The sequence below is a fragment of the Triturus cristatus genome, chromosome 4_1 (assembly GCF_964204655.1).
Source record: "Triturus cristatus chromosome 4_1, aTriCri1.1, whole genome shotgun sequence".
NCBI classification, from domain to species: Eukaryota; Metazoa; Chordata; class Amphibia; order Caudata; family Salamandridae; genus Triturus; species Triturus cristatus.
This window is the reverse complement of record NC_140585.1, coordinates 284,476,793-284,500,459: the sequence shown is the minus strand read 5'-3', so window position 1 is coordinate 284,500,459 and position 23,667 is coordinate 284,476,793. Positions and strand designations below refer to the sequence as shown.

The following is a 23,667-nucleotide window of genomic DNA, read 5'->3' as shown; positions in this document are numbered from 1 at the left end:
GGACGTATTCATCAGGGAAGGAATCCCCAAAGCGATCCTAAGCGACAACGGACCGCAATTCACATCGGCCAAGTGGGTGGCGTTCATGGACAGGAACGGAATCACCGTCTGGCACATGCCGATTTATCACCCTGCGGGAAACGGAGCAGTGGAAAGATTTAACAGAGTAATAATGGGGTCGGTGCAGGCTGCGATCAGCCAAGGAGTCAACTGGGAGAAGGAGTTAAAGAGGTTGATGTGGGCCTACCGAATAACACCCACCTCCACGGGTTACAGCCCATTCCGTGTACTCAGGGGGAGAGAACCCTTCACGAAGGACAACGTGGCTTGGAAAAGACTCACAGTACAAAGCGATTGGTCCCCAGCAGTTGTACGCAGGAACCTGGAGAGAGCGCAGGCTGTGTACACTGAATACTATGACAAAAGACACAACACTGGGGACGTCGCTCTCGAGAGGGGTGAGTGGGTGAGAGTCAAAGTGCCCACGCAAGGGAAGAAAGGAGACAGCAAGTTCACATCCCCGTTCCAAATGGTAGAGCCCTACTCCAGGTCAGCCCTCCTCAGCGACGGGAAGATATGGTCCCAAGACCGTATGGCAAGATGCTCTCGCGCCCACGAGAAGGAACCCGGAGAGGAGTCTGGTGACGAAAGGGTGGCCAGTGCCACGAAGGACTCGGGCGCAACAAGGTGGAGATCCAGCGAGGGAGATGGTAGTCCCTGGTCGGGAACAGGGCGACAAGGAAGAGAGGATAGAACAGGACCCGGACCGGGCACCCAGGAGGAGCAGGAAGCGACAGACGAGAGTGGTGCAGGACTCAGAGGAGATGGTGAAACACCCTGCCTGGACGGGGTCCAGACCACCCCGACCCCAGGGGATGCAAGGCGAGAACACGATGTGGGAGGAGAGTAATGTTGCCAAGGAGGGTCGAGGAGTTCAGCATGGACAACAAGTAAGACTGTTCCAGCTGGGGTTGTTTTGTTGTTGCACAGAGGGTTGCAGTAGCTTTAATGTCTATGAAGGGGGAGATGTGGTGTAGCGGTCTAGTCCGCGACGCACACTGCGTGTGACGTCAGCGGATATCCCGTAGCGGCCATGTTCGGCAGATCGGCATTAGCGCGCCGAATTCAATCAGTACGGAGCTCCGCTCCGGCGCTCCCAATGCATTAACGCTAATTAAAGGTGTTGCAGTCCAGAAGCCTATGTGTCCTCGTGTGTTGCTTTGGGGAACTAACCAACAACTTTATAGCTGTGAGACAAATGGACTGTCTGGAGAGAGCAGCTGAATGCAGCACACAAATGCGTACAGGACACTAAGGGTACAGGGCAGGCCGAAAACCCTCCCTACAGGATGTGCACATTTATAACAGAACTGTGACACCCCCACCCAAATATACCTCCAAAGCCCTGAAGCCAGGGCGTTTAATAACTGCTAACCCATATGAAATAAGGCTCAGCATGTGTGTATACGAAAATCTGGGAAGAGGTGCGGTGCCGCTGCCAGGGCGACTGACTCCAGAATCTAGGGATCACGGTTCGATCCCCGGTGCCGGCGGCAGATTAGCCCAGCCCCATGTGACTCTGGGCAATAGCTTGCTTAATCTTCCCGATGGCCCCCAGCGCCCAGAGGCCCTTACGGGTGATTGTTCGTGCTTTACAAATGTGGATTCTTATATTATTACTAAACATGCCGCTATTTATAATGTTATTCCGGACCTAGGCCCTACACGGTTCGCCCTACAATCATAAGCAGGAAACTCGATGGGGGTATAGGAAGCAAAGAAAGGAAGGTAGTAAAGATAGAAAGGAAAAGAGAAGGGAAAGGAGAAAAAAAGAGACAACAAATGAATCACAGAGATGCAAAAATGCCATTGTATTTAAGTGAAAAGTAATCCTGGCTCTGAGTATTCTGCGTGTTAGTGTTATACGAACAATGGCAGCGCTGACCTTTGCCAAAAACTTTCCCTTCACAGAAACAGCAATAGTGAGGTGCAAAGAGAAATGACGGGGGAGATGGGGACGAGAAATCGAAGTGTGAGATTTGACATATAAGGAGGGGAGAGAAAAGGATGGAATGCGGACGAGGAGGTTTCATTGAGTGTGGAAGGGAGAAAGCCTGGGGCAAAATGGATTATTTTATACTCAATATATCTCACCACCAACCTTTTGATTTCTTGAGTCGTCCGAGCATCTCAGGACCCTCCCCCCTTGTTTGTCAGCAGCCGGTTCCTTCCCTCAGTGTAATCTCATGGCCCGAAAGCTTCCTCTCCACTTTGGGATGTTGAGAACAGTGGCCTCGGAGGAGTGAGTGAGAGCATAAGGGGTCAACAGCTACAAAAACTCGTTCTCACACTTAAAACGCACAATAAGGCTTGGCTCGCATTCTGTAGAGCATCAGTGTCTCACCTTCAGCACATTCTCACTCAGTGGCAGGGCCAATGACGCAATGACATTGTCGTGCATTGTCCGTAGTGCCTCGAGGGCGGAGCTGAATTCCCATGCTCTGCAACCTCTGGCCTCATTCCCTGTATCCCCAGGCTGCGCATTCCCCCCATCACGCACGCACAGCCGGAGGCTCCGTGCAGCAACTGAAGGAAAGTTCAATTGCACACAACTGTAAATAGGGGCCTGAGAAAAGGACAAAAGCATTACAGTCCAGACGAGGTGTTGGACCCGGCCTCGTGGCGTGGTCCCGAACCCTCCTACCAGACTCACCGGGGGCTACGCGAACCCTTCAGGGTCCCCCTGGATTGTACCCCGCTACCCTCCAGCCGTCGCGACGGAACCCCCCCCCGGCCTCGGTCCCCACGAAGCCCGGACCTCAAGGCGCCAAGACCTGACCGGAGGGGGTCGAGTGGCCACTCCACAGATTCCGGAGGAGGAGAGTTTCGATGGGGCCCCCAACCGTCCCCCGACGCCTGGTTGCGATCGCCCTCCGGCCTCCCTGGGCGCTGGCTCCACCCCCCGCTGGGTGTCTGGACGCTCTTCTCCCGGCCCCTCCGACCTCCCCAGGCGCGAGGGTCCAGACATCAAAGGGCTCCAGACCTATATCTGGGGCAGCCCAAAACCAGGACGTTAGTTGTATCCTGGAGTCGAGAGCCCTGCTGATCGGATCGCGGCCGACCCTACGGAGAGAGACTCATTGCCTGGAACTTGGAACTCAAGCCCTGCTGACTGCGTCGCGGCTCCCCCTTGCTGAGAAGAAGACCCTCACGGAACCATCGGAGCCCTGCTGACCTCGTCGCGGCTCGACCTCGCAGAAGTAACCATCGGAGCCCTGCTGACCTCGTCACGGCTCGACCTCGCAGAAGTAACCATCGGAGCCCTGCTGACCTCGTCGCGGCTCGACCTCGCAGAAGTAACCATCGGAGCCCTGCTGACCTCGTCGCGGCTCGACCTCGCAGAAATAACCATCGGAGCCCTGCTGACCTCGTCGCGGCTCGACCTCGCAGAAGTAACCATCGGAGCCCTGCTGACCACGTCGCGGCTCGACCTCGCAGAAATAACCATCGGAGCCCTGCTGACCTCGTCGCGGCTCGACCTCGCAGAAGTGACCATCCGAGCCTGCGGACGACGTCCCGGCTCCCGGAAACCCCCCAGCTCGAGGATTAAGAGCTGAGCGCAGGGTGTTCCCGTACCAGGCTGGTACTGAGACTGTCCCGCTACCCCATCCCTGAACGACCCCGAGACTCTGTGGGATCCCTCGATCCGCCTGTAAAGACTGCCACAGAAACCTGTCTTTTACTACCGATAAAGACTTGTGAGAATTGATACCCTTGTTGTGTCCCTTTGTGGTGGTGGGGGTGCTTGGCTGGTACGATCATAGGAGAAGGACCTCGCCCAGGAGGCTTCTCAGCGGCGCTCGGCTACTTTCCTACGGAACGGTGGCTCTCGGGGTGGTCCGTCCGACACCCTCTGACTCCCCGGAGAGCACCCTTCTAACATTGGTGGCCAGCGATGCGATCCGAGCCCGACGCAAATCGTACAGCGAGTAACTCACCCACTACCTACCCAGACACAGAGTGACCATGAGCAACCAAGAGACCACCCCAACCGCGGAGTTCCAACAAGAACGGTTGGAGGAATATACCCATAAGGAGCTAAAACAGTTTTGAGTGGGAACCCGCCGCCATGACCTTGGTATGCCTGGGCAGCCGGGACATGGTGCCCCGGGCTCCCATCCCGAGCAACACCAAGAAGTACCAACAGTGGGTCACCATTAATGGACGCAGGACCGAAGCCCTCCGCGACACCGGAGCCAGCGTGACAGCCATCCGCTGCCACTTGGTGACCCCCGAACAGATCATGCCTAACGTACTGTGCCCCGTCCGGTCGGCAGACAACACCGAGAGCTTGTGCCAGATGGCCCGGATCCCCTTCGAGTGGGGTGGAGTGTCAGGCATGCTGAAGGTGACCGTCCGCAACGACGCCCCCGTAGACTGCCTCCTTGGGAACGACCTGGAAAGTTCGCCCTGGGCCCACGTCGAGCGCCGCTAGCATCTGGGGATGCTGGGACTGCCTGAGTGGGACTGCGCAACCACCCGGCCCACGACCGCCCGGGCCATCCAACCGAGCGTAGCTGCTCCCCCCGGAGGACCGGAGTGGCCCGAGCCACCACCTCCCTCCGTCGAAGAAGAAGCCAACGCCGAGTCCGGGCCGCCAGAGCTCGCCCCGGACGAGGTCGCCGCGCTTGGTGACTTTCCCGAATTCGCCCAATGGCACCAAGAAGGTGGCCCCACAAGGGAGCAGTTCCGCCAAGAGCAGAAGACCTGCCCCTCCCTCGAAGGGACCCGACAGCAAGCAGCCGCCCAGGCCGCCGGAGATCAGACGGGGACCCACTGGGTCTATTGGGACAATGACCTCCTCTACAGCGAGCAGAAGACCGCAGAATTGGGGGCCAGCCATGTGCTGGTGGTCCCCCTCCGATTCCGGGACTTCCTCCTCAATCTGGCGCATGATGTGCCCCTCGCCGGGCACCTGGGACAAGACAAAACATACAGCCGCCTGGTGACTCACTTCTACTGGCCCCGAATGCGGAAGGACGTGGACAATCATTGACGAACCTGCCCGGCCTGCCAAGCCAGCGGGAAGAGTGGGGGAAGGGGAAGAATCAAAGCCCCTCTCCAGCCCTTTCCAATAGTCAACACCCCGTTCGAGCAGTGGGGATCGACATCGTGGGGCCCCTGGACCCCCGAACCTCCCAAGGACATCGCTTCATCCTCGTCCTGGTCGATCATGCCACCCGATACCCCGAGGCCATCCCTCTCCGAACAGTGACGGCCCCCGTGGTGGGCCGGGCCTTGATGGGGATCTTCTCCAGAGTAGGTTTCACTCGGGAGGTTGTGAGCGACCGGGGCACAAACTTTATCTCCAAGTATATGAGGTCCCTGTGGCAACAATGCGGGGTCACCTACAAGTTCACCACCCCGTACCACCCCCAGGGTAACGGACTAGTCGAATGATTTAATCGGACATTGAAGGGAATGATCAAAGGCCTGGAGGAGCCCCTGAGACGCAAATGGGACGTCCTGCTGCCCTGCCTCCTGTTTGCCTATCGGGAGGTCCCGCAAAAATCTCTGGGGTTCAGCCCCTTCGAACTCTTGTACGGACACCCTGTCCGAGGCCCCCTCAGCCTGGTCAAAGAAGGCTGGGAGACCACCGTCCAAGATGCTCCCCCCGACGTCTACCGGTACCTTCTGACCCTGCGAAACCAAACCCGGAAATTCCGGGAACTGGCCGAAGCCAACCTCGAGGCCAGCCAGGAGGAGATGAAACGCTGGTATGACCAGAACGCCTCCTCCATCGAGTTCGAGCCAGGACAGCAGGTCTGGGTCATGTCGCCCGTCGACCCCTGTGCCCTCCAAGACAAGTGGACCGGGCCCTTCAAGGTGGTCGAGAAGAAGAGCCCCGTCACCTACCTGGTCGACCTGGAATCACCCAAGAACCCCCTCCGGGTCCTCCACGCCAACAGGCTCAAACCCCACTTTGCCCGAACGGAACTTAGCCTGCTGATGGCTACCGACGATGGGGCCGAAGACGACTCCGAGCCCCTGCCCGACCTCCTAAAAACCTCAGAAAAGGACGGCTCCGTAGAGGGAGTCCTCCTCTCCGCCACCATGACTCCAGAGCAGCGCCGAGATTGTCAAGGACTGCTGCATCACTTCACTGCTCTCTTCTCCCTCACTCCCGGAGTCACCCGATGGTGCGTCCACGACGTCGACACCGGGGACAGCCCCCCCGTGCGACACCGAGCCTACCGGGTCCCCGAACGGGTACGGGCCTGCATCCAAGCCGAGGTCGCCAAGATGTTGGCCCTGGGGGTCATCGAACCCTCCGACAGTCCCTGGGCCAGCCCTGTGGTCCTGGTACCGAAAGCTGCCGCCCCCGGCACCACCCCTGAGCTCCGGTTTTGTGTGGACTATCAGGGATTGAATGCCGTCACCAAAACCGATGCCCATCCCATTCCTCGGGCAGATGAACTGATCGACCGCCTAGGAGCAGCCCGCTACCTTAGCACCTTTGACCTCACCGCCGGGTACTGGCAGATCGGGCTCACCCCAGGCGCCCAAGAGTGTTCCGCTTTCTCCACCCCCGATGGCCATTACCACTTCCGAGTGATGCCCTTCGGCATGAAAAATGCCCCGGCGACCTTCCAAAGACTGGTGAATAAAGAACTGGCCAGCCTAGAAGCGTTCAGCGCCGCCTACCTGGACGATATTGCGGTGTTCAATAGCCACTGGGTCGAGCACCTAAGGCACCTCGGGGAGGTCCTGACCGCCCTCCAAAGGGCCGGACTCACCGTAAAAGCCAGCAAATGTGTCAGATAGGCCAAGGATCTGTAACCTATCTGGGACATCAAGTGGGGAGCGGCCATGTGGCTCCCCTCCAGCCAAAGATCGACGCCATTGTGGCCTGGGAGCCCCCAACCACCCAAACCGCTGTAAGGGCCTTCCTGGGACTCACGGGCTATTACCGGCGGTTCATTCAGAACTATGGAAGCATTGTGGGCCCCCTCACGGAGCTCACATCAAAGAAGCAACCAAAGAAAGTGCACTGGACGCCCCTCTGTCATGCGGCCTTCGAGACCCTGAAGACAGCGATGTGTACCGCCCCCGTGCTACAAGCCCCCGACTACAGCAAAGAGTTCGTGGTACAGACGGATGCCTCGGAGTACGGAGTCGGGGCTGTCTTGTCCCAAGTGAACTCTAAGGGGATTGACCAGCCAGTGGCCTTCATCAGCCGGCGCCTGCTGCCCCGGGAGCAGAGATGGAGCACCATTGAACGGGAGGCCTTTGCCGTGGTGTGGGCCCTCAAGAAACTCCGGCCCTACCTCTTCGGCACCCACTTTCGGGTCCAAACCGACCACCGACCCTTGCGGTGGTTAATGCAGATGAGAGGCGAGAACCCGAAGTTGTTGCGATGGTCCATCTCTCTGCAGGGGATGGACTTCACTGTAGACCATCGACCCGGCAACGACCACGCCAACGCCGACGGCCTGTCCCGCTTCTTCCGCCTCAGCGAAGAGAACACCCAAGACGATGGGTGACTCTCCCTGCCTTCAGCTGGGGGGACGCCTGTTGGACCCGGCCTTGTGGCGTTGTCCCGAACCCTCCTACCAGACTCACCGGGGGCTACCCGAACCATTCGGGATCCCCCTGGATTGTACCCCGCTACCCTCCAGCCGTCGCAACGCAACCCGCCCCCGGCCTCGGTCCCCGCGAAGCCCGGACCTCAAGGCGCCAAGACATGACCGGAGGGGGTCGAGTGGCCACTCCACAGATTCCGGAGGAGGAGAGTTTCGATGGGGCCCCCAACCATCCCCCGACGCCTGGTTGCGATCGCCCTCCGGCCTCCCTGGGCGCTGGCTCCGCCCCCCGCTGGGTGTCTGGACGCTCTTCTCCCGGCCCCTCTCACCTCCCCAGGCGCGAGGGTCCGGACATCAAAGGGCTCCAGACCTATATCTGGGGCAGCCCAAAACCAGGACGTTAGTTGTATCCTGGAGTCGAGAGCCCTGCTGATCGGATCGCGGCCGACCCTACGGAGAGAGACTCATTGCCTGGAACTTGGAACTCGAGCCCTGCTGACTGCGTCGCGGCTCCCCTTTGCTGAGAAGACCCTCACGGAACCATCGGAGCCCTGCTGACCTCGTCGCGGCTCGACCTCGCAGAAGTAACCATCGGAGCCCTGCTGACCTCGTCGCGGCTCGACCTCGCAGAAGTAACCATCGGAGCCCTGCTGACCTCGTCGCGGCTCGACCTCGCAGAAGTGACCATCCGAGCCTGCGGACGACGTCTCGGCTCCCGGAAACCCCCCAGCTCGAGGATTGAGAGCTGAGCGCAGGGTGTTCCCGTACCAGGCTGGTACTGAGACTGTCCCGCTACCCCATCCCTGAACGACCCCGAGACTCTGTGGGATCCCTCGATCCGCCTGTAAAGACTGCCACAGAAACCTGTCTTTTACTACCGATAAAGACTTGTGAGAATTGATACCCTTGTTGTGTCCCTTTGTGGTGGTGGGTGTGCTTGGCTGGTACGATCATAGGAGAAGGACCTCGCCCAGGAGGCTTCTCAGCGGCGCTCGGCTACTTTCCTACGGAAGGTTGGCTCTCGGGGTGGTCCGTCCGACACCCTCTGACTCCCCGGAGAGCGAGGACATAAAGGAAGGGAGAGATTTATGAATAACGAACACACACAGGGGTCAGTGACGCAAAGCCAGTGAAAGCAAAGGGGGCATATTAAAAAGAACACCGAATGATTCTCAGCAATATAAAACATGGTAAATGTGAAGGCAAGTTTAAACTCTACTAAAACACCAGACTAAGGGGTATATTATCGCTTTAGCGGCAGAAAACTGCAGCTAAAACGGCGATAATGGGCTTGATAATATACTCTATTGAATTCCAATTGAAGCCCATGTTAGATGTGAAGGACATCTAACCTGAGCTTCAATTTGAATTCCATAGAGCATATTATCCAGCCCATTATCGCCGTTTTAGCGGCAGTTTTCTGCCGCCAAAGCGGCGATAATTTTATCGCCGGTCTTGATAATATGCCCCATAATACTTAAATATGAGTTGGAGGTATGATAGGTCTGTTAGAGGGGAAGAAACAAAATACATACACTAAACTAATTCAGCTTGGTCCACCAACATTCACCTTAAATGAATGTTAGCAGCGGTGGTACTACTCGCATGCAGTCTCCGCGGCAGAGCCCACCCAGGGCGTATACAGCAGCACAGAGCAAAGCGGATGCCACGGAGCTCACGTCAGCAGCGCCCGCAGACATAGCTGCCAAGGTTTCAGATGGCAAGGAGTGACATTTTCATAATTTCCGTGCAATTATGAGTGACATTTCAAGTACTACGAGTGATACTTTCTTGAGCAAAATCAAGCAATGAAGACGATGGAAACATACCAATATCAGGAATAACACCCATTTGAGGGACAACAGCTGCAGTAGTAGCAGTCATAAAGGCAGTGCCTGTCTCTCGTCACAGCTGCTCACTGAATAAGGAGATGCTCTCTGTTGCAGAACTGGGGGCACTGTGATGAGGCAGGAAAACATTGGACCTGGGCTGCACAGCCCTAGAGGGACATCTCTATGTTACTGGACGGGCCAGCAGAAACAGATGCTGCTTAGACATTCTTTGCCGACTGGCCCCCGGCTCCTCCCTCGTAATTAGTGATGCTGCTTAGAGCATCACTCCAGGCCTCTCTGTCTCACGTGGGACCCGCACCAATTCCAAACAGGATGTGAGGCCCAAAGTAAGACATGTAACTCTTCTCATTGGTGCCTGCGTAGAGTTGCCAGGTGGGACGGCAGAAAAACAAACTAAAACAGGTTGCCAGCCTTTGACCCCCTTCCCCTGCCAGCAATCAATCAGGAGAGAATCAGGACTCCACACCTCCATGGTTCATGTTCTTTGCAGCAAGCACAATAACCCTCTGCGCTACTTTTATAATAAGTTAAAACTGCAACCAGACAAAACTGTGTTCTCTACAGCAGGAACATTAATCAACAACTTATCTTTATACTTATGTTGAAAACTCTGCATCGCGTACTTTTAACGCCCAGGCAATTTTTAAACACAACACCCGGGTGAACGCCAGATGGCGGTGCAACGCCCTAAAGCCGACCCGGCAGAAACTAATTCTGTTTTTCCATTTAATCAAGGTAATTTCAGCTGTACTAGGTCCATAACGGCACAATTCATTTACCGCAATGCACAAAATAACGGATTTTGAGTGTCACTCAAAACGCCACACAGTAAATCTCACCCCACAAACATAAAAAATGTGACCCATATTACGCACATTGAAAACACGGTGGCTGTGCAGTGACAGTGTACCTTATTCTGCATTGACCCTGCCACATAACAATCAATCAATCAAACAATGTGTGTAATTCTAATGTTGTATTATTCGTCCAGAAACCTAAGTTGGCACGATTTGTGAGACAAGGATAACTGTTTAGTAATTGACTACAGAGCTGTTGTCATTTTTTTGTCTTAAACCTGCATCCAATATGCTGCTTTATGTGCCCACGAATATATCACTCCAGGCATTTTCACATTTACGTGCTGCTGCATGTCACGGGTTTGAAGCAGGACGGGGGAGCTGATTGGTCTTTGCTGTCTGTGTAGGACGAGGGGGTGGGGGGGGGGGAACGAGACTGCAAAACTTTGTTTCTTGCCCTCAGCTTCTTGCTTCCAAGAGCCAGCGCCGAGCCGCCGATCTCCGCCCCGGCCATGAAGTCAACCCGGCACCTCGCAGTGCAGGGCGGAGGGTGGGACTGGAGACTCCGAGAGCACGCAGGTGCCCTCTTGGACTGACAACCAGGCACGGCTCCAGGAATTTTTGTTTGGGTGGGCCAAGGGTGCCTTTGGGTGGGCCACTGACGGCTCGATTTGTCGCATATATGTCTGGGCAGGCCTGCTTCAGGGCCCTCCTTTATCTCTTCTTAGTCTTACAAGGCCCAGTAAAACGCACTCTTTTCCAAATCTCGTTCTAAATGTTATCACTCTCAAAAAGTGTTTTTTCCATGTAATGTTCCTTTGATGGGAAGAGGAGGTTTCCGAGGAGGGAGTATCAGGGAAGTGACACTTCTCGGGCTCCCTCTGTGCGAGCCTTCAGGGAGAATCCCTCTTCATTACTACCTCCACCTGACCCCGGACTCTGCAACGCACTCCCTTACAGGCTTGATTATCCACTGATCCTCTCCAGTGCACCTTATCTCACCGCTGACCTCGGGCCCCAGCCCCATATCAGGTACCATTGGGCTCCACTTTCCTTTTTCCCCGTAAAAACATTAGTAAAATCACCTTCAAACTTAAAACATTGAATATAGCAGTAAATATAATTAGCACGCACTATAAAGTATGTTCCACCGTAGCCCTTATGACCCGACTGCTAATTAAATAAACAAAATCAGAAAGGCCATGACAGGGCCGGCTTTAGCGCTGATGCAAAAGTTTTTTTGGGCGCCACACCAATAACCTCTTTCTCCGTAAATACCCTTACTACCACCTTCCAACAGTGCCCCTCATCCCTCCATAGCCCCCCCTATTGACCTCCTCCTCGGATTCCCTCACTGCCACCCTCCACTAGTGGCCCTCATCTCTCTGTAGCCCATCCCCCTCATGACCTCCTCCTCAGACTACCTCACAACCACCCTCCCGAAGTGCCCCTCATTTCTCCCTAGCTCCCCCTCCACCCCATGACCTCCTCCTCGGATTCCCTCACTGCCACACACCACAAGTGCACCTCATCTCCCCATAGCCCCTCCCCCCTCATGACCTCCTCCTCGGATTCCCTCACTGCCACCCTCCACCGGTGCCCCTCATCCCTCTGTAGCCCCTCCCCCTCATGACCTCCTCCTCAGACTCCCTCACTACCACCCTCCACCAGTGCCCCTCATCTCTCCCTAGCTCCCCCTCATGACCTCTTCTTCGGATTCCCTCATTGTCACCCTCCAACAGTGCCCCTCATCGCTCCATAGCCCCTCCCACTACCTCCTCCTCAGATACCCTCACTGCTACCCTCCAACAGTGCCCCTCATCTTTACGTAGCTCCTCTCTCATATGCATTTCATTTGTTGTACAGCGCTACTCATATCAGTGTAGTGTGTGTCGGTACTTTACACCACGCACACATTATACTGAGACAATGAATAATACAAGTATGTAAATCAATCTGCAGGGAATGTCACATAAGCCAATGAGGATTACAAGGTGTAGGAATCACATGTCATCCATACTGGTGGGCAGTATATTTTAAGAGGGTTTGGTCTGGGGAAACACAACCTTAGGATTTAAAGAGTATTCCATGGGGGTCAGCTTTACTGATAAAAATGTATATCTGCCCAAACATACTCATTGTAGCAACATTAGAATAATGAAAGACTGAGGAAGTTCTAACTATATCACGGAAAAAAAAAGCGAAGTTCTAACTATACCATTCATCTTTGTTTGCAGCTCTTTGGTGCCAGTTCATTGGTCACTGTCCTATGTTAGGATTGTAACTTCTGAACTGCAAGTAACACAAGGATCTCTGTGACAAAGGTAGTAACCCACTGAGCTATCCACATAAAATACAGTTCATCTGCATTTAAAAACTACTAACAGACAAATGATTGCTCTCCAGCAGGATCATTAATCACCAGAGTTATCTGGGCATTTTGTATTGTCTTATTGTTGTCCTGCATCGGCCATGATAATGATAAAAACTGTTTAAATGAAGCGCACACGAAGTATGTGCCCTGCTGGGCCTGCGCAGATTTTAAAAAGAAAAACAACTAGTAACACATTCTCTTACCTACTCCATTAGTCAAACTTTGTGTCACAGCCTAATGTGATAAGCTGCTACAGGGGTCAGGAAAGGTGAATAGGAATAAACACACTTCTTTTCTCCTGCACTGCATAGAAAAAGAAATATCCACGCAGCAGGGCAGTAGGCAAAGGTTACCGTTGTCAAAGAAAGGATTTGTCACCTTTCGCCATGTGGAGATGAAGGGGAGAAAAAATAAACAAAGCCTCGTTAACATCTAAATGGTCTTTTAACCCCTTCAGCGCGGTGCGGATTTCCGCGCCGCGCTGAAGGTTCCGTGCGCGGGCGGGGCCATGACGGAACGGTTCCGTCATGCGCACAGCGCAACCGACGTGCATGACGGAACCGTTCCGTCATGCGCGTTGAAGGGGTTAAAGACCTGTGAAGTACTCGGTGCGGCTGCAATAATCTCAAAAACGGTCTGTGTGTGTGTGCGCCCGGGGAGCTGTCTCAGCCCGGGCGCGCACACACAGACAGCCCTTTGAGCGCAATGCCGTTGTGCGCCTGCCTTCAAGCCCTCACTGCGAGGGCCAAGACTCCTGTTTGGGTGGGCCAGGCTCATGTTTGGGTGGGCCTGGCCCACCCGCTAGAACCGGGCCTGCTGACAACCCTGGCATTTATGAATGAAAGTGAGTCAAATTAAAGGGCAGCGTTGAATTGGCTTAAACTGCCATTTGATTTGCATTACACGTCTTATACTTCAAATGGTCAATGTACATTTGAAGCACTCTTTCCACAGTTCAGGGAAGTGGCCTTCTCACTGGCCCTTACTCCCCTGAACTCTCCGGCATCGGAGCAATCAGGGAAGCTCTGTCTTCCTTTGTCCGGTGTGCGGGGCTCACCTCGGTGCACGGGAGCCCCACAAACACTTAGGCGTGAGACGCCTGTGCACTGCTTCCTATGCACTGATGGGGGGAGCTCAGGGAAAGGCTAGCGAGAGTTAGGAAGGGGTTAAGGGTGGGTGCATGGTGGGAGGGTGACTCGGTGAGGGAAACAAAGATAAACCCCTTTAAGGGGCTTGTCTTGAAGCGAGGAGGTGGCTTAACATGTAAAGCTGCCGACTTTGGAGCTGGAGACAAGGGTTCGAGTCTAAGCATGGGCTGTATCACCTAATTATAAATAAACAGGGATCTCGGAGGGGGGTTGGGAGAGACAAATAAAAACAACACAACACACCTGGAGGGGCAGACAGATAACATTTAAAAACAAGCATTGGCATAGCCAATAGGTCTCGCATTTGGGACCTTATAAGTGTTTAGCCATGAAACAGTTGCATAACTAAATACTTCTAAGGTCCCAAAAGCGAGACCTATTGGTTATGCAAAGCGGCCGTGCGGCCGTGAAAGTGATCGTGATCACGATCAAACATCAAAGCGAAAGTGTAAGTAATCGCGGTAAAGCGCGGCGCGCGCGCCCGCGCACATGCACTGTAGCTCTAGGCTGGCCTGGTAGCACTTTTTGGAGCCCTCTCAATAAGTCTCGCCAGACCAGCGCATGCGCTGGGTCAGGCAAGACCTAAAAAACACAGTCAAATGTAGCATCTGAAACAAACGGTAGCAGAGAATCAAAGGGAGAGTTGGAGCTGGAGAACAGGGTTCAAGCCTAGGGTGGGCTGTATTAAATTAATCATAAAATTAATCATAAATAAATAAACAGAGATCCTAGGGAGAGAAAAATAAAACAAGCATTGGCAATGCAATAGGGGAGGTGCAAGAAGACTTCAGGAGGAAGGGGGTGGAGGCCCGGGAATAAAGTAGTCTGTGCAGTAAAGGGGCCAATAGCCGTGGAAGGACACAAATGAAGACATGTCAATCATAAGGAGGGACTAACAAGCCTACAACCAATCGGAGGGCAGCATTTAAGACACAAGCCAATGAAAATGGTGGGCGGAGAGTGGGTGGAGCTTTCATGAAGCTTCCACTCAATAGTGTATACTGCATGTCTCAACGAGAAAGTGCAAGCGCTGCCTAGGCGAGACCTAAAAAGGTGACATCCCTGGAGAACACAATGATAGGAGCCTCTTCAGGTTTATATATACACCAGTGTGAAAAAACCAAAAAAGGCAAATGGGGTCAACGAGAATGCAAGGCTGGGTCAACGGTCGACTGATGGGAGGATGTGCATATATATTTACAGACTGTACAGTGTGTCTATTTTTATATATATATAAAGAGAAGGTCCTTGAGCATCCACAAGGTGGCAGCAGCTTCTAGTGCTAGAGGTGTTAGAGAAAGGTAAATCTGACTAAAGATCTAACTCACGAAATGAAGCTCACCTCTGGCAGGAAAGAAGAGTCGTTTAAAAGCAGCAGCACTTGCAGGTCCCGCTCATCCAGGCTGCTGATCTTGTGGGCCTTCAGCACAGCCTTGTTGACCTCAGACTGGATGTCATGTGAAAATGAACAGCTATTCCTGGGAAGTAAAATCAAAAGATTTCTATTATAACACATCCGGGTGAAAAGTAAGCAGGCAAGAGATCAATAACACTATTTTTCAAGACTACCTTCTCAAAAACGTTTATGGGCAGCACACTTAATAATGACAACAAATGTGAGTTTGTGAAAAAAATAAAGATGGCAAACAATCGGTCTTTTAGCAATGGGATAGATGTCCATGGACTGCCTGGTATCGTGGGTAACTTGGTGAAATACAATTATGGTTGAGTTCTGCATCAGACAGAGAGAAAAACAGTGAATTCTATCTGAATATTTATATTAAGAAAACGTGTGCGCCATTAAAATCTCTGACCATAAATTTAGAATCCAGGTGTACATGTAGTATTAAGGCACAAAACAATTGCCTTTCAGAAATGTGATAGATTACAATGAAGTGAGAGCCTGGTAATGTCAGAGGACATTGGAAATAAAAGAGAACCAGCTAAAGGAAATGTTCACATGATACAAACAGGCGAGTGCGACTGTAATCCCGATTTGTGGCCATCAAATGAAAATATGCGGTGCTCACAAACTCATAGACCACCGTTTTGTGGCAGGACCTCCACAGATACAAACACAGGCAATTAGACAGTGTTGTGAAAAAAAAAGTTGACGATACAGATGATAGAGCTGTGGTGGGGACTACCACCTTGTAGATGGTGTGGTGAAAATATCAGAGCAACAGCAGGGCGGGGCAAGGGAGAACAGTGAAGCAAGGAAAACAAAGACAAATTGAAGTACTGCCGGCTGTCATGTGGTTACATAGGCGCCGGGTACAAAGACCTCCATTTTACCTGCTCACGTTTAAAGTTGACATCTTTTAAAACAAGCATTTACAATCCAATGGTCTCGGCATTGTTAAAGTTAGAGCTATTGGCATTGCTCATGACATTATTTTTGTTTATGTTTTTGTTTTTAAAACATTTAAAGAAACAGCATTGTTATTTACAATGTCAATAGCTCAATCTCTCTCAAATGCGAGACCTATTGCATTTGCACCCACACACAGAGCCACACACACAAAGCCACCCACACAGAGCCATTAAATAAAGCATGTGAAATGTAAGCAGGAACAACTTAACGCTTTTACATTTATGCAGAAATCAACAAGTATTTTTGCCTGACAACTACAGGGCCCAGAAAGGACCCATTTCAATGTCCACTGCTTATATGCTTACAAAACGTAAGCAGTATGGCTTAAAAACACCTTGGAACATATTATCAAGGAACGGCGATAATGTTATCGCTGTTACTTGATAATATGGCCCCACATTCGTGAACACAAAGCCGCCCTACACATTTTGTATTGCAATACCTCAAGGTTTGGCGCACTTCCCCAGGGGGGCGGGGGAACAGCGCTTCACTGGCAAACTCGGTAAAATGATGCTAATGTTTTTGGGGTTTGAATAAAACCAATCTGCCCACTTTAAGAACACTCCGTCTTGCTTTATTTAGTTATTGTTAGGCTGATTTGTTGATTTATTTATGTCAATAAATAAAAGCATGTGTGTGCCTCCTGACTAACGTGTGATGTTATTGGTGTGTGCCGAGAGAGGAGTCCTCTGTTTGGTCCTTGGGTAGAAGGAATAAAGGAAGGAATGAGAGAAGGAAAGAGTGACTGAAGTGGTAAAACGAAGGAATGAGTTAAGGAAGGGATAAAGGAAGGAAGGACAGAAGGGAGGGATAAAGGAAGGAAGGAGAGAAGGAAAGTAGAAAGAAGGGAAAATGATAGAAGGTATGAGAAAGAAACTGTAAAATGAAGGGAGGAAGGACAGACGGGAAGAGAAAGGAACTAAGGGAGATGCTGATTTATTCTAAAGGCAGCTTCCATAAATACCAGTAAAGTCCCAAACAAACTCCGAGAACTTCAGGGCAGGGATGAACTGTGGAGGCAGATACCTATGTAACTCCCACCCCTCAGAAATCCTTGCTCAGGAAACATAGTAAGGGTACAGAGTACCTTCAACTGAGCCCCGCCTTGCTGCTGCACCAGGCTTCACCCGGTACCCCGTCTCGGGACCGGGACTTCAGGATGGGGCCCACGAGGCCCCAGGCTGCCTCTTTCGTTGTGGGTGCTGTCCAGTGCGGGGTGGGCTCCCGCCTGGACTTTCTTCAGCGCGCACCGGGGCTCCCAACAGCGCACGGGAGCCCCATTTGAGCAGACACTTCCTGCTACACCGCAGGCTCCGCCCCAGTCCCGGGCAAGGATGCCTGGCTTCCTGTGGGCCGCGGCGGTGATTCTGTTGCTTCGGCAGTAAGAGGGGTAGGCTCCCTCGTAATTTGAATATAAAATAAGCAGGGTGGGCACCCGCCATCATCAAGAAAGCAAACACCAGCGGGGTGGGCACCCGCAAACGAAACAGCGAATCGTCTAGTTTTTCATCAGATAAAATAGCGAGGCTACCGAAATTGCACTTGGAGTTCTACATTTAAGAACAGATTTCACTGAAAGTTACAGATTGTCATGAACATTACTCGTTCGTGAACATTCTGATTTGCATAGAGCACAGTCTTACCCATGTCAGCGAGGGGCATTATAAGGATTTTGAGGGCCCTGGGTGAAACCTATTTTGGGGGCCCCTGTTCGGGAACAGCTTAGACTTAAGGATTAAATTTCAGCTCTATCACGCCTTCTTTCGCCAAGACTGTATTTGCATCCAATATTAAGGGATAGTGACGTGTGTTTCCAATACTGCTCCACAGCAGCAGCTCAGTGAGAACATTCAGGAATGCAACTTCTCAAGTCACGTGACTTAGGCATCCAGAGTGACTCGGGGCGTCGCGTGAAGGCACAGAACAAACATTGTGTTTGGCCAAGGTTTGGCAAATAATGACGCACGCACCTTTTTTTTTTTTTTTTACTTTTACAAAACCCGCCCTGCTAGTTCCAGACGGATAAAAATAGAACATGGCTATTCTGTGTGTGGAGTGATCACAGCAAATGTTTTTAGCCTTTATGCAGGGACGGCTTTGTGGTACTGCGAGCGAAGGACTGTTGCTGCTCCGTTCCCAGTCCCGCCGCGCACGAAATGGTCGAACCTTCGGATGCAAAAAAAAATAAAAAATAAAACACACCCACCAGTGAAAAAAGGGATGGCCTGGCAAAAAGCGAAAAGCAACAAAAAAAAACGCACCCGAATCCGAAAAGGACGGGGCATGTTCGGAGTGACAAACCTCTTCTCCAATGGCTGGCCAGCATTCAAGAGGCCAGCCAATGGAGAAGAGGAGAGAAGAGGGGCGGGTTCAAGCCCCTCTTGTCAAAGTCATTAAATCTAGCGAGCGAGACTGCGCAAGCGCAGCCTTCGCTAGCCGAGACCTAAAAATGACTTAACACGCATTTGTTTGCACACCCTTGTGGGATAACATTCTTAGAAAATGGTTTGGCTTACACTGACACTTCCTCGTAGGTACATTATCAGGCCTTAGAACATCTTGTACAAGGACTAGGTACACTGCTCAAAATGTTGTTTGTTGTTGTCTGTTCGGTGACAGCTGGGGGTGGGGGGGGCGTAGAATCAACATTGAAAGCCGGACCAGGGCCCAGGCACAGAACAACTGGACCAAGGCTCTATTTAGGCAGAGGAACATTTCAATGGGTTTTTGAGGTCACCGTTCCAAAACGAGGATAGATGGAGACTGTGTTGGCTGTCACAGCTTCGCGCTGTGGCACCCCCTCACCAAACTCTTTTCCAGCAAATGCCCATAATGTACAGTTAGTTATTCCCCATTGAGGCGGCACGATAAGGACACCCGCTGTCCCACTAGCAACCCGAGAGTAGTTTAGTAACAGTGCTAACTCACGCTTAATGAAACTTCACGGGTCACGTGATATCGGGGCTGCTGGGAAATGTAATTTGATCACACAATCTGTATTCTGCACCCATAAGACGGTGTGTAAAAGACGCTCAGTCTCATCAATTCATGAGGCAAAATATTATCTGACATGTCCATGACAGATCACCATCATAATTTATGATGCAACATTATCTAGGCGTACACCTGTCTTAATCACAGTGGGTGCATGCCAGATTCCCAAAGAATATACTGTGGGTGTCAAGGCCTGTTACACCCTGGACTAAAAGGCCGTCTGAATGTGTAAGCAAGCAGGTGCCAAGTGATAAGGGGTGAGTGTAGTTGCGACTAATTTATGAGATCACATCCACACTGTAAACCAACCCCGAATAATTAGGGGATGGATGACCATGGAATTTCATCATTCAAACTGTCCCTTACACTAAGTAACCTCGATACCCATTCCTGTTACATAACAAAAAGGCATTGTGTGATGTAAGTGGCAAGTGGTGGTGTGTTAGGTTTGTCAAGAACTGTTCAGTGTACCTCATCTGCATTTTGTCCCTTTTCAATGAAATGAGTAGTCAGTTTAGTAGCTGTTTGTCACATCTGATCATGCTTTTGAGCTCCACGATCTGAGTTGACTTTGTGTATCGTCAGTCTGACGTACTGGAGACCACAAGAACAGGAGATAAGATACATCAATCTCTCTCTATAACAACTATAACTGTTCCCAGGGTTTTGGGCACAAATATCAATCTGTGTACAGTGTGTCGTCTAAGCACAAACCACCCACGATCCACAGGGGAAATGTCCTTTCACCGGTGGCATGCCCAGAAGTGTATTATGTCTGTTGGTGTTTGCCAGTCTAGGCGTAGTATGTACCAGCTTATCCTTCAGATTTCCACTGTGTTTGAAGGCAAACAGTGGACATGGAATAGATTTGGGGCCCCATGCATCAACCTCAAAACCGGTCGCAAAATGGGCAGAATCGCAGAATCTGCCTCTTTACGACCGGTATTTTTGCTTTTGGGATGCATCATCCCAAATGAAAGAATCCCAATTTAAGGAATCGCTAAATTTCCGATTACTTAAATAGTGATTGCATTTAAGTAATCGCGATTCCTTAAATGCAATGCATTAAGCAATAAAATTAAGCTACATATGAACCGCAAATTACCGTCAATCTAAAGTTGATGGTAATTTGCGATTTCTTTGTAAAATGCACTAAAGTGCATTTTTCAAAGTCACATGTTACACACACATGCCCTTGGGGCATGTGTGTGCGCAACATGTGGATAAATTGTAATTTTAGGGGTGCAACAAGGTATCCTTTTGGGATACTTGCACCCTTAAAATTTCATGCACAATTTGTGAGTACCTATTGGGTACTCGCATATTGCGCATGCAATTTCCCATTCATTCCCAAGGGCCTCTGGGCCCATTGGAATGACTGGGAATCAATTTCTTAATTGTGACTCACAATTAGCGAGTCGCAATTAAGGAATTTGTAGGAATCACAAACTGTTTTGCAATTCCTACATGCATAGGCAATTGCGATTCTTTAATTGCGATTCCTTAATAATCGCAATTAAAGAATCGGTATTGTCTATGTTGATGCATGTGCACCTTGGTCCCTTTGTTCAAAATGTGCCAGTTCCTGTTGATGTATTTCTTAATCAGATTCTCTTGATGGGTGGGCCTCTTTGAGTGCATCACAGTTGTTATTTCTTGCTCTCTTTGGTGATTTGTGTATAAGTGATGATGGATATTGTCGTTTCAACAAGTGGGAGGACAAAGTTTCTGTATGTGCCTTATACTTCTGAACATGAGAGCAATTGCGCCGTATGACACAAAAAGTGTCCATAAAGGGATTGTCTCTTAAAGATCTCAGATGATAACTCATGTAGGCTAGTAAGGCATTCCGTACCATTGGTTTCTTGTACAGTTCTGTCTCTAATGATCAAAAAATACAAAAATGGAAGGCGTTCCTAACTAAATTCACAAGTAAATTTCAGAAATGGATTCAATCAATTCAGCCAGTGATGAAAAGAAGTGATGGAAGCAGCATCACCATGCCAGATGACAAAAATGTCATTGATATATCGCTTCCACAACGCTATGTGGGAGCAATACAGATTGTCAGGCACAAAGATCTTCTCTACCTCAAAGGTGTGCATGTACAAATTTGTTAGGCTGGGGCCGAAAGTACTGCCCATCGAAGTTCCGGATGTTTGGAGGTATAGGCAATCCTCAAACTTGAAAAAGTTCACTTTCATGACCAAGTGTGCACACTTCATAATGAAGAAACAGGTGTAAGGGCATCAAGATTTCTGTCTTGAAGTAAGGTTTCTACAGTGGCCAACGTCTGATCCTGTGACATGCAGGTGTACAGTGACTATATATCAAAGAGACCAAAAAATCGGATTCCACGTTGAAGTGTACATCAGCCAAGAAGCGTAGCACATCCTTCATTTTCTGGTGGAAAGTTGGCATCTCCTGTACCAATGGCCTCAGAAAAAAGTCCACAAACTGGGACAGGTGTTCTAAAAGAGACCCGATTTCAGAGATAATCCGTCTACCGTGAGGAAGCCATTGTGGTTTGTGGATTTTGGGGCAAATCTAAAAATACTGGGTGACCGGATCATTATTAACCAAATATTCGGCCTCTATTGTGGTCAACCAACCATTGTCCTTCGCTTCCTCAAGAATTGATTTTATGGTAGTGAGAAGCCTCTTGGGGGGGATCACATTTCAGGGGACGGTATGAACTTCTCATGTCAAGTTGTCTTAGACACTCTAGCCTGTATGGCATTGTATACAAAATCCCTGTTGCCCCATCCTATCCACCGGCTTGATGGTACCTAACTCACCAACTGGGCAATCAACCAGCAAAGAGTCACGGGTGGTTGGATTCAGCCTCTATCAGAGACAATTGAGTTCTAAAATAGGCTTTAAGGAAATCTCCTCGAGACATGGAGATGGTAAAGAAATGTAGACTGGCTGTTTAAAATAGGGGTCACTAGTTGGCAGTGTTATGCACCCTGTCCAAGTAGGGACCCTTCCTTCTAGTCAGGATAAGGGAGTTATACACCCAGATTACCCCAGCTCACCCCCTTGGTAGCTTGGCACGAGCTGTCAGGCTTATCTTAGAGGGAATGTGTTAAGTATTTACATAACACACACAGTAACACAGTTCAAACACTAAAATGGACACCACACCAGGTTAGAAACATAAAGTGTCTTTATCTAACCCAAACAAGTCCAAAACAAAAAAATTCCAATATACACAACTATATTTTTAGCAATTCTGTATATAGGAAACGATGGATGCGGTGATTTTATACAAAGTACCTTTAGATGTGTCAAAATCACAAGGCAAAGCAGCCACAAAGGATGGAAGTGTCAGAAAACACAGTGATGTGTCAGTTCCTGAGTCCCTGGGGCGGCGATGCACCAGTTCTGCTGCACGCAGAAGTGTTTTGCGTAGAATCCAGACTGTATGGGGAAGCGATGCGTTGAAATCAAAGACGGTTCTGGTCCGCGAGTGATGTGTCTGAAAAACGTACTGCACAGAAGCTATGCATGAAAATACGAACAAGCTGTAAATCAATGCAGTGGCGGCAAATAGGCACTGCGTTTATTTCTTCCGCCGTGGTCCAACGATGTGTTTATTCAGCTGCACAAGCAGGGCTTGGGTCAGAGTCAGTGCGGTGGTCTCGGGCTGCAGCAGTTTCTTCAGCCGTGGGCAGGTGCTGCATCGATTTCTTCGGCCACATGGCGGCAGTGGGTGGAAATTTCTAGTGCACGGTGGAGCAGCATCGGAAAAACAGGTGGTGGAAAGGCAATGCATCGATTTTCATGGTTTCAAGCACCAAAACAACCTCCAAGGGCCCAGAATTGGAATTACCACCACAAGGCAGGTCAGAACTCCCAGCAGTGGAGTTCAAGGATGCTGCATATGAAGTCTTTGATGGCCCTGAGACTTCTTAACAGGAGGCAAGCACACACAAGTCATTGGAGAAACTTGACAAGCAGGATACACAGCAAAGTCCAGTCCTTGTCCTCTCCGAAGCAGAAGCAGCAACTGCAGGCCAACTCAGCAAAGCAGCACAAAGCAAAGAGGAAGTACTAATCCTCCTAGCTCTTCAGCTCTTCTCCTTGGCAGAGGTTCCTCTTGATCCAGACATGTTAAAAAAGTCTGGGGTTTTAGGTCCAATACTTATGCCACTTTTCGCCTTTGAAGTAGGCAAACTTAAAAATGAAAAGTCTGTTGTTTACAAGTTCCTGCCTTTCCCAGCCTTGACTCCAGACACACTCCGGGGGGGGGGGGGGGGGAATGGAAACAGCATTGTGAGTTGACAGTCACAGCCCTTTTCAGGTATCTGTGACCACTCCTCCCACCGCAATAGCCCAGGAAGAACCATCAGCCTGGTGATGAGCTATCAGGAATTGCAAGGCACACCTCAGTTCCCTTTGTGTGACTGTGTGAATGCACAAACAATCCACTGTCAGTCTAAACCAGACGTTGATTCCACAGGCAGGCAGAGGCACAGGATGGTTAAACAAGAACATGCCCACTTTCTAAAAGTGGTATTTTCAAGCACACAATTTAAAAA

General features: G+C 50.7%; 1 protein-coding gene across 1 annotated transcript in view; it reads right to left on the bottom strand.

Moving 5' to 3' along the window:
• Positions 1–23,667, bottom strand: part of LOC146854284 (protein mono-ADP-ribosyltransferase PARP12-like) — a 245,160-nt gene that overhangs the window by 187,755 nt on the left and 33,738 nt on the right. The window contains exon 2 of the mRNA XM_085652065.1: positions 15,098–15,233. Coding sequence (XP_085508191.1) covers positions 15,098–15,233 — 136 coding nt within the window. The remainder of the gene's footprint in view (positions 1–15,097; positions 15,234–23,667) is intronic.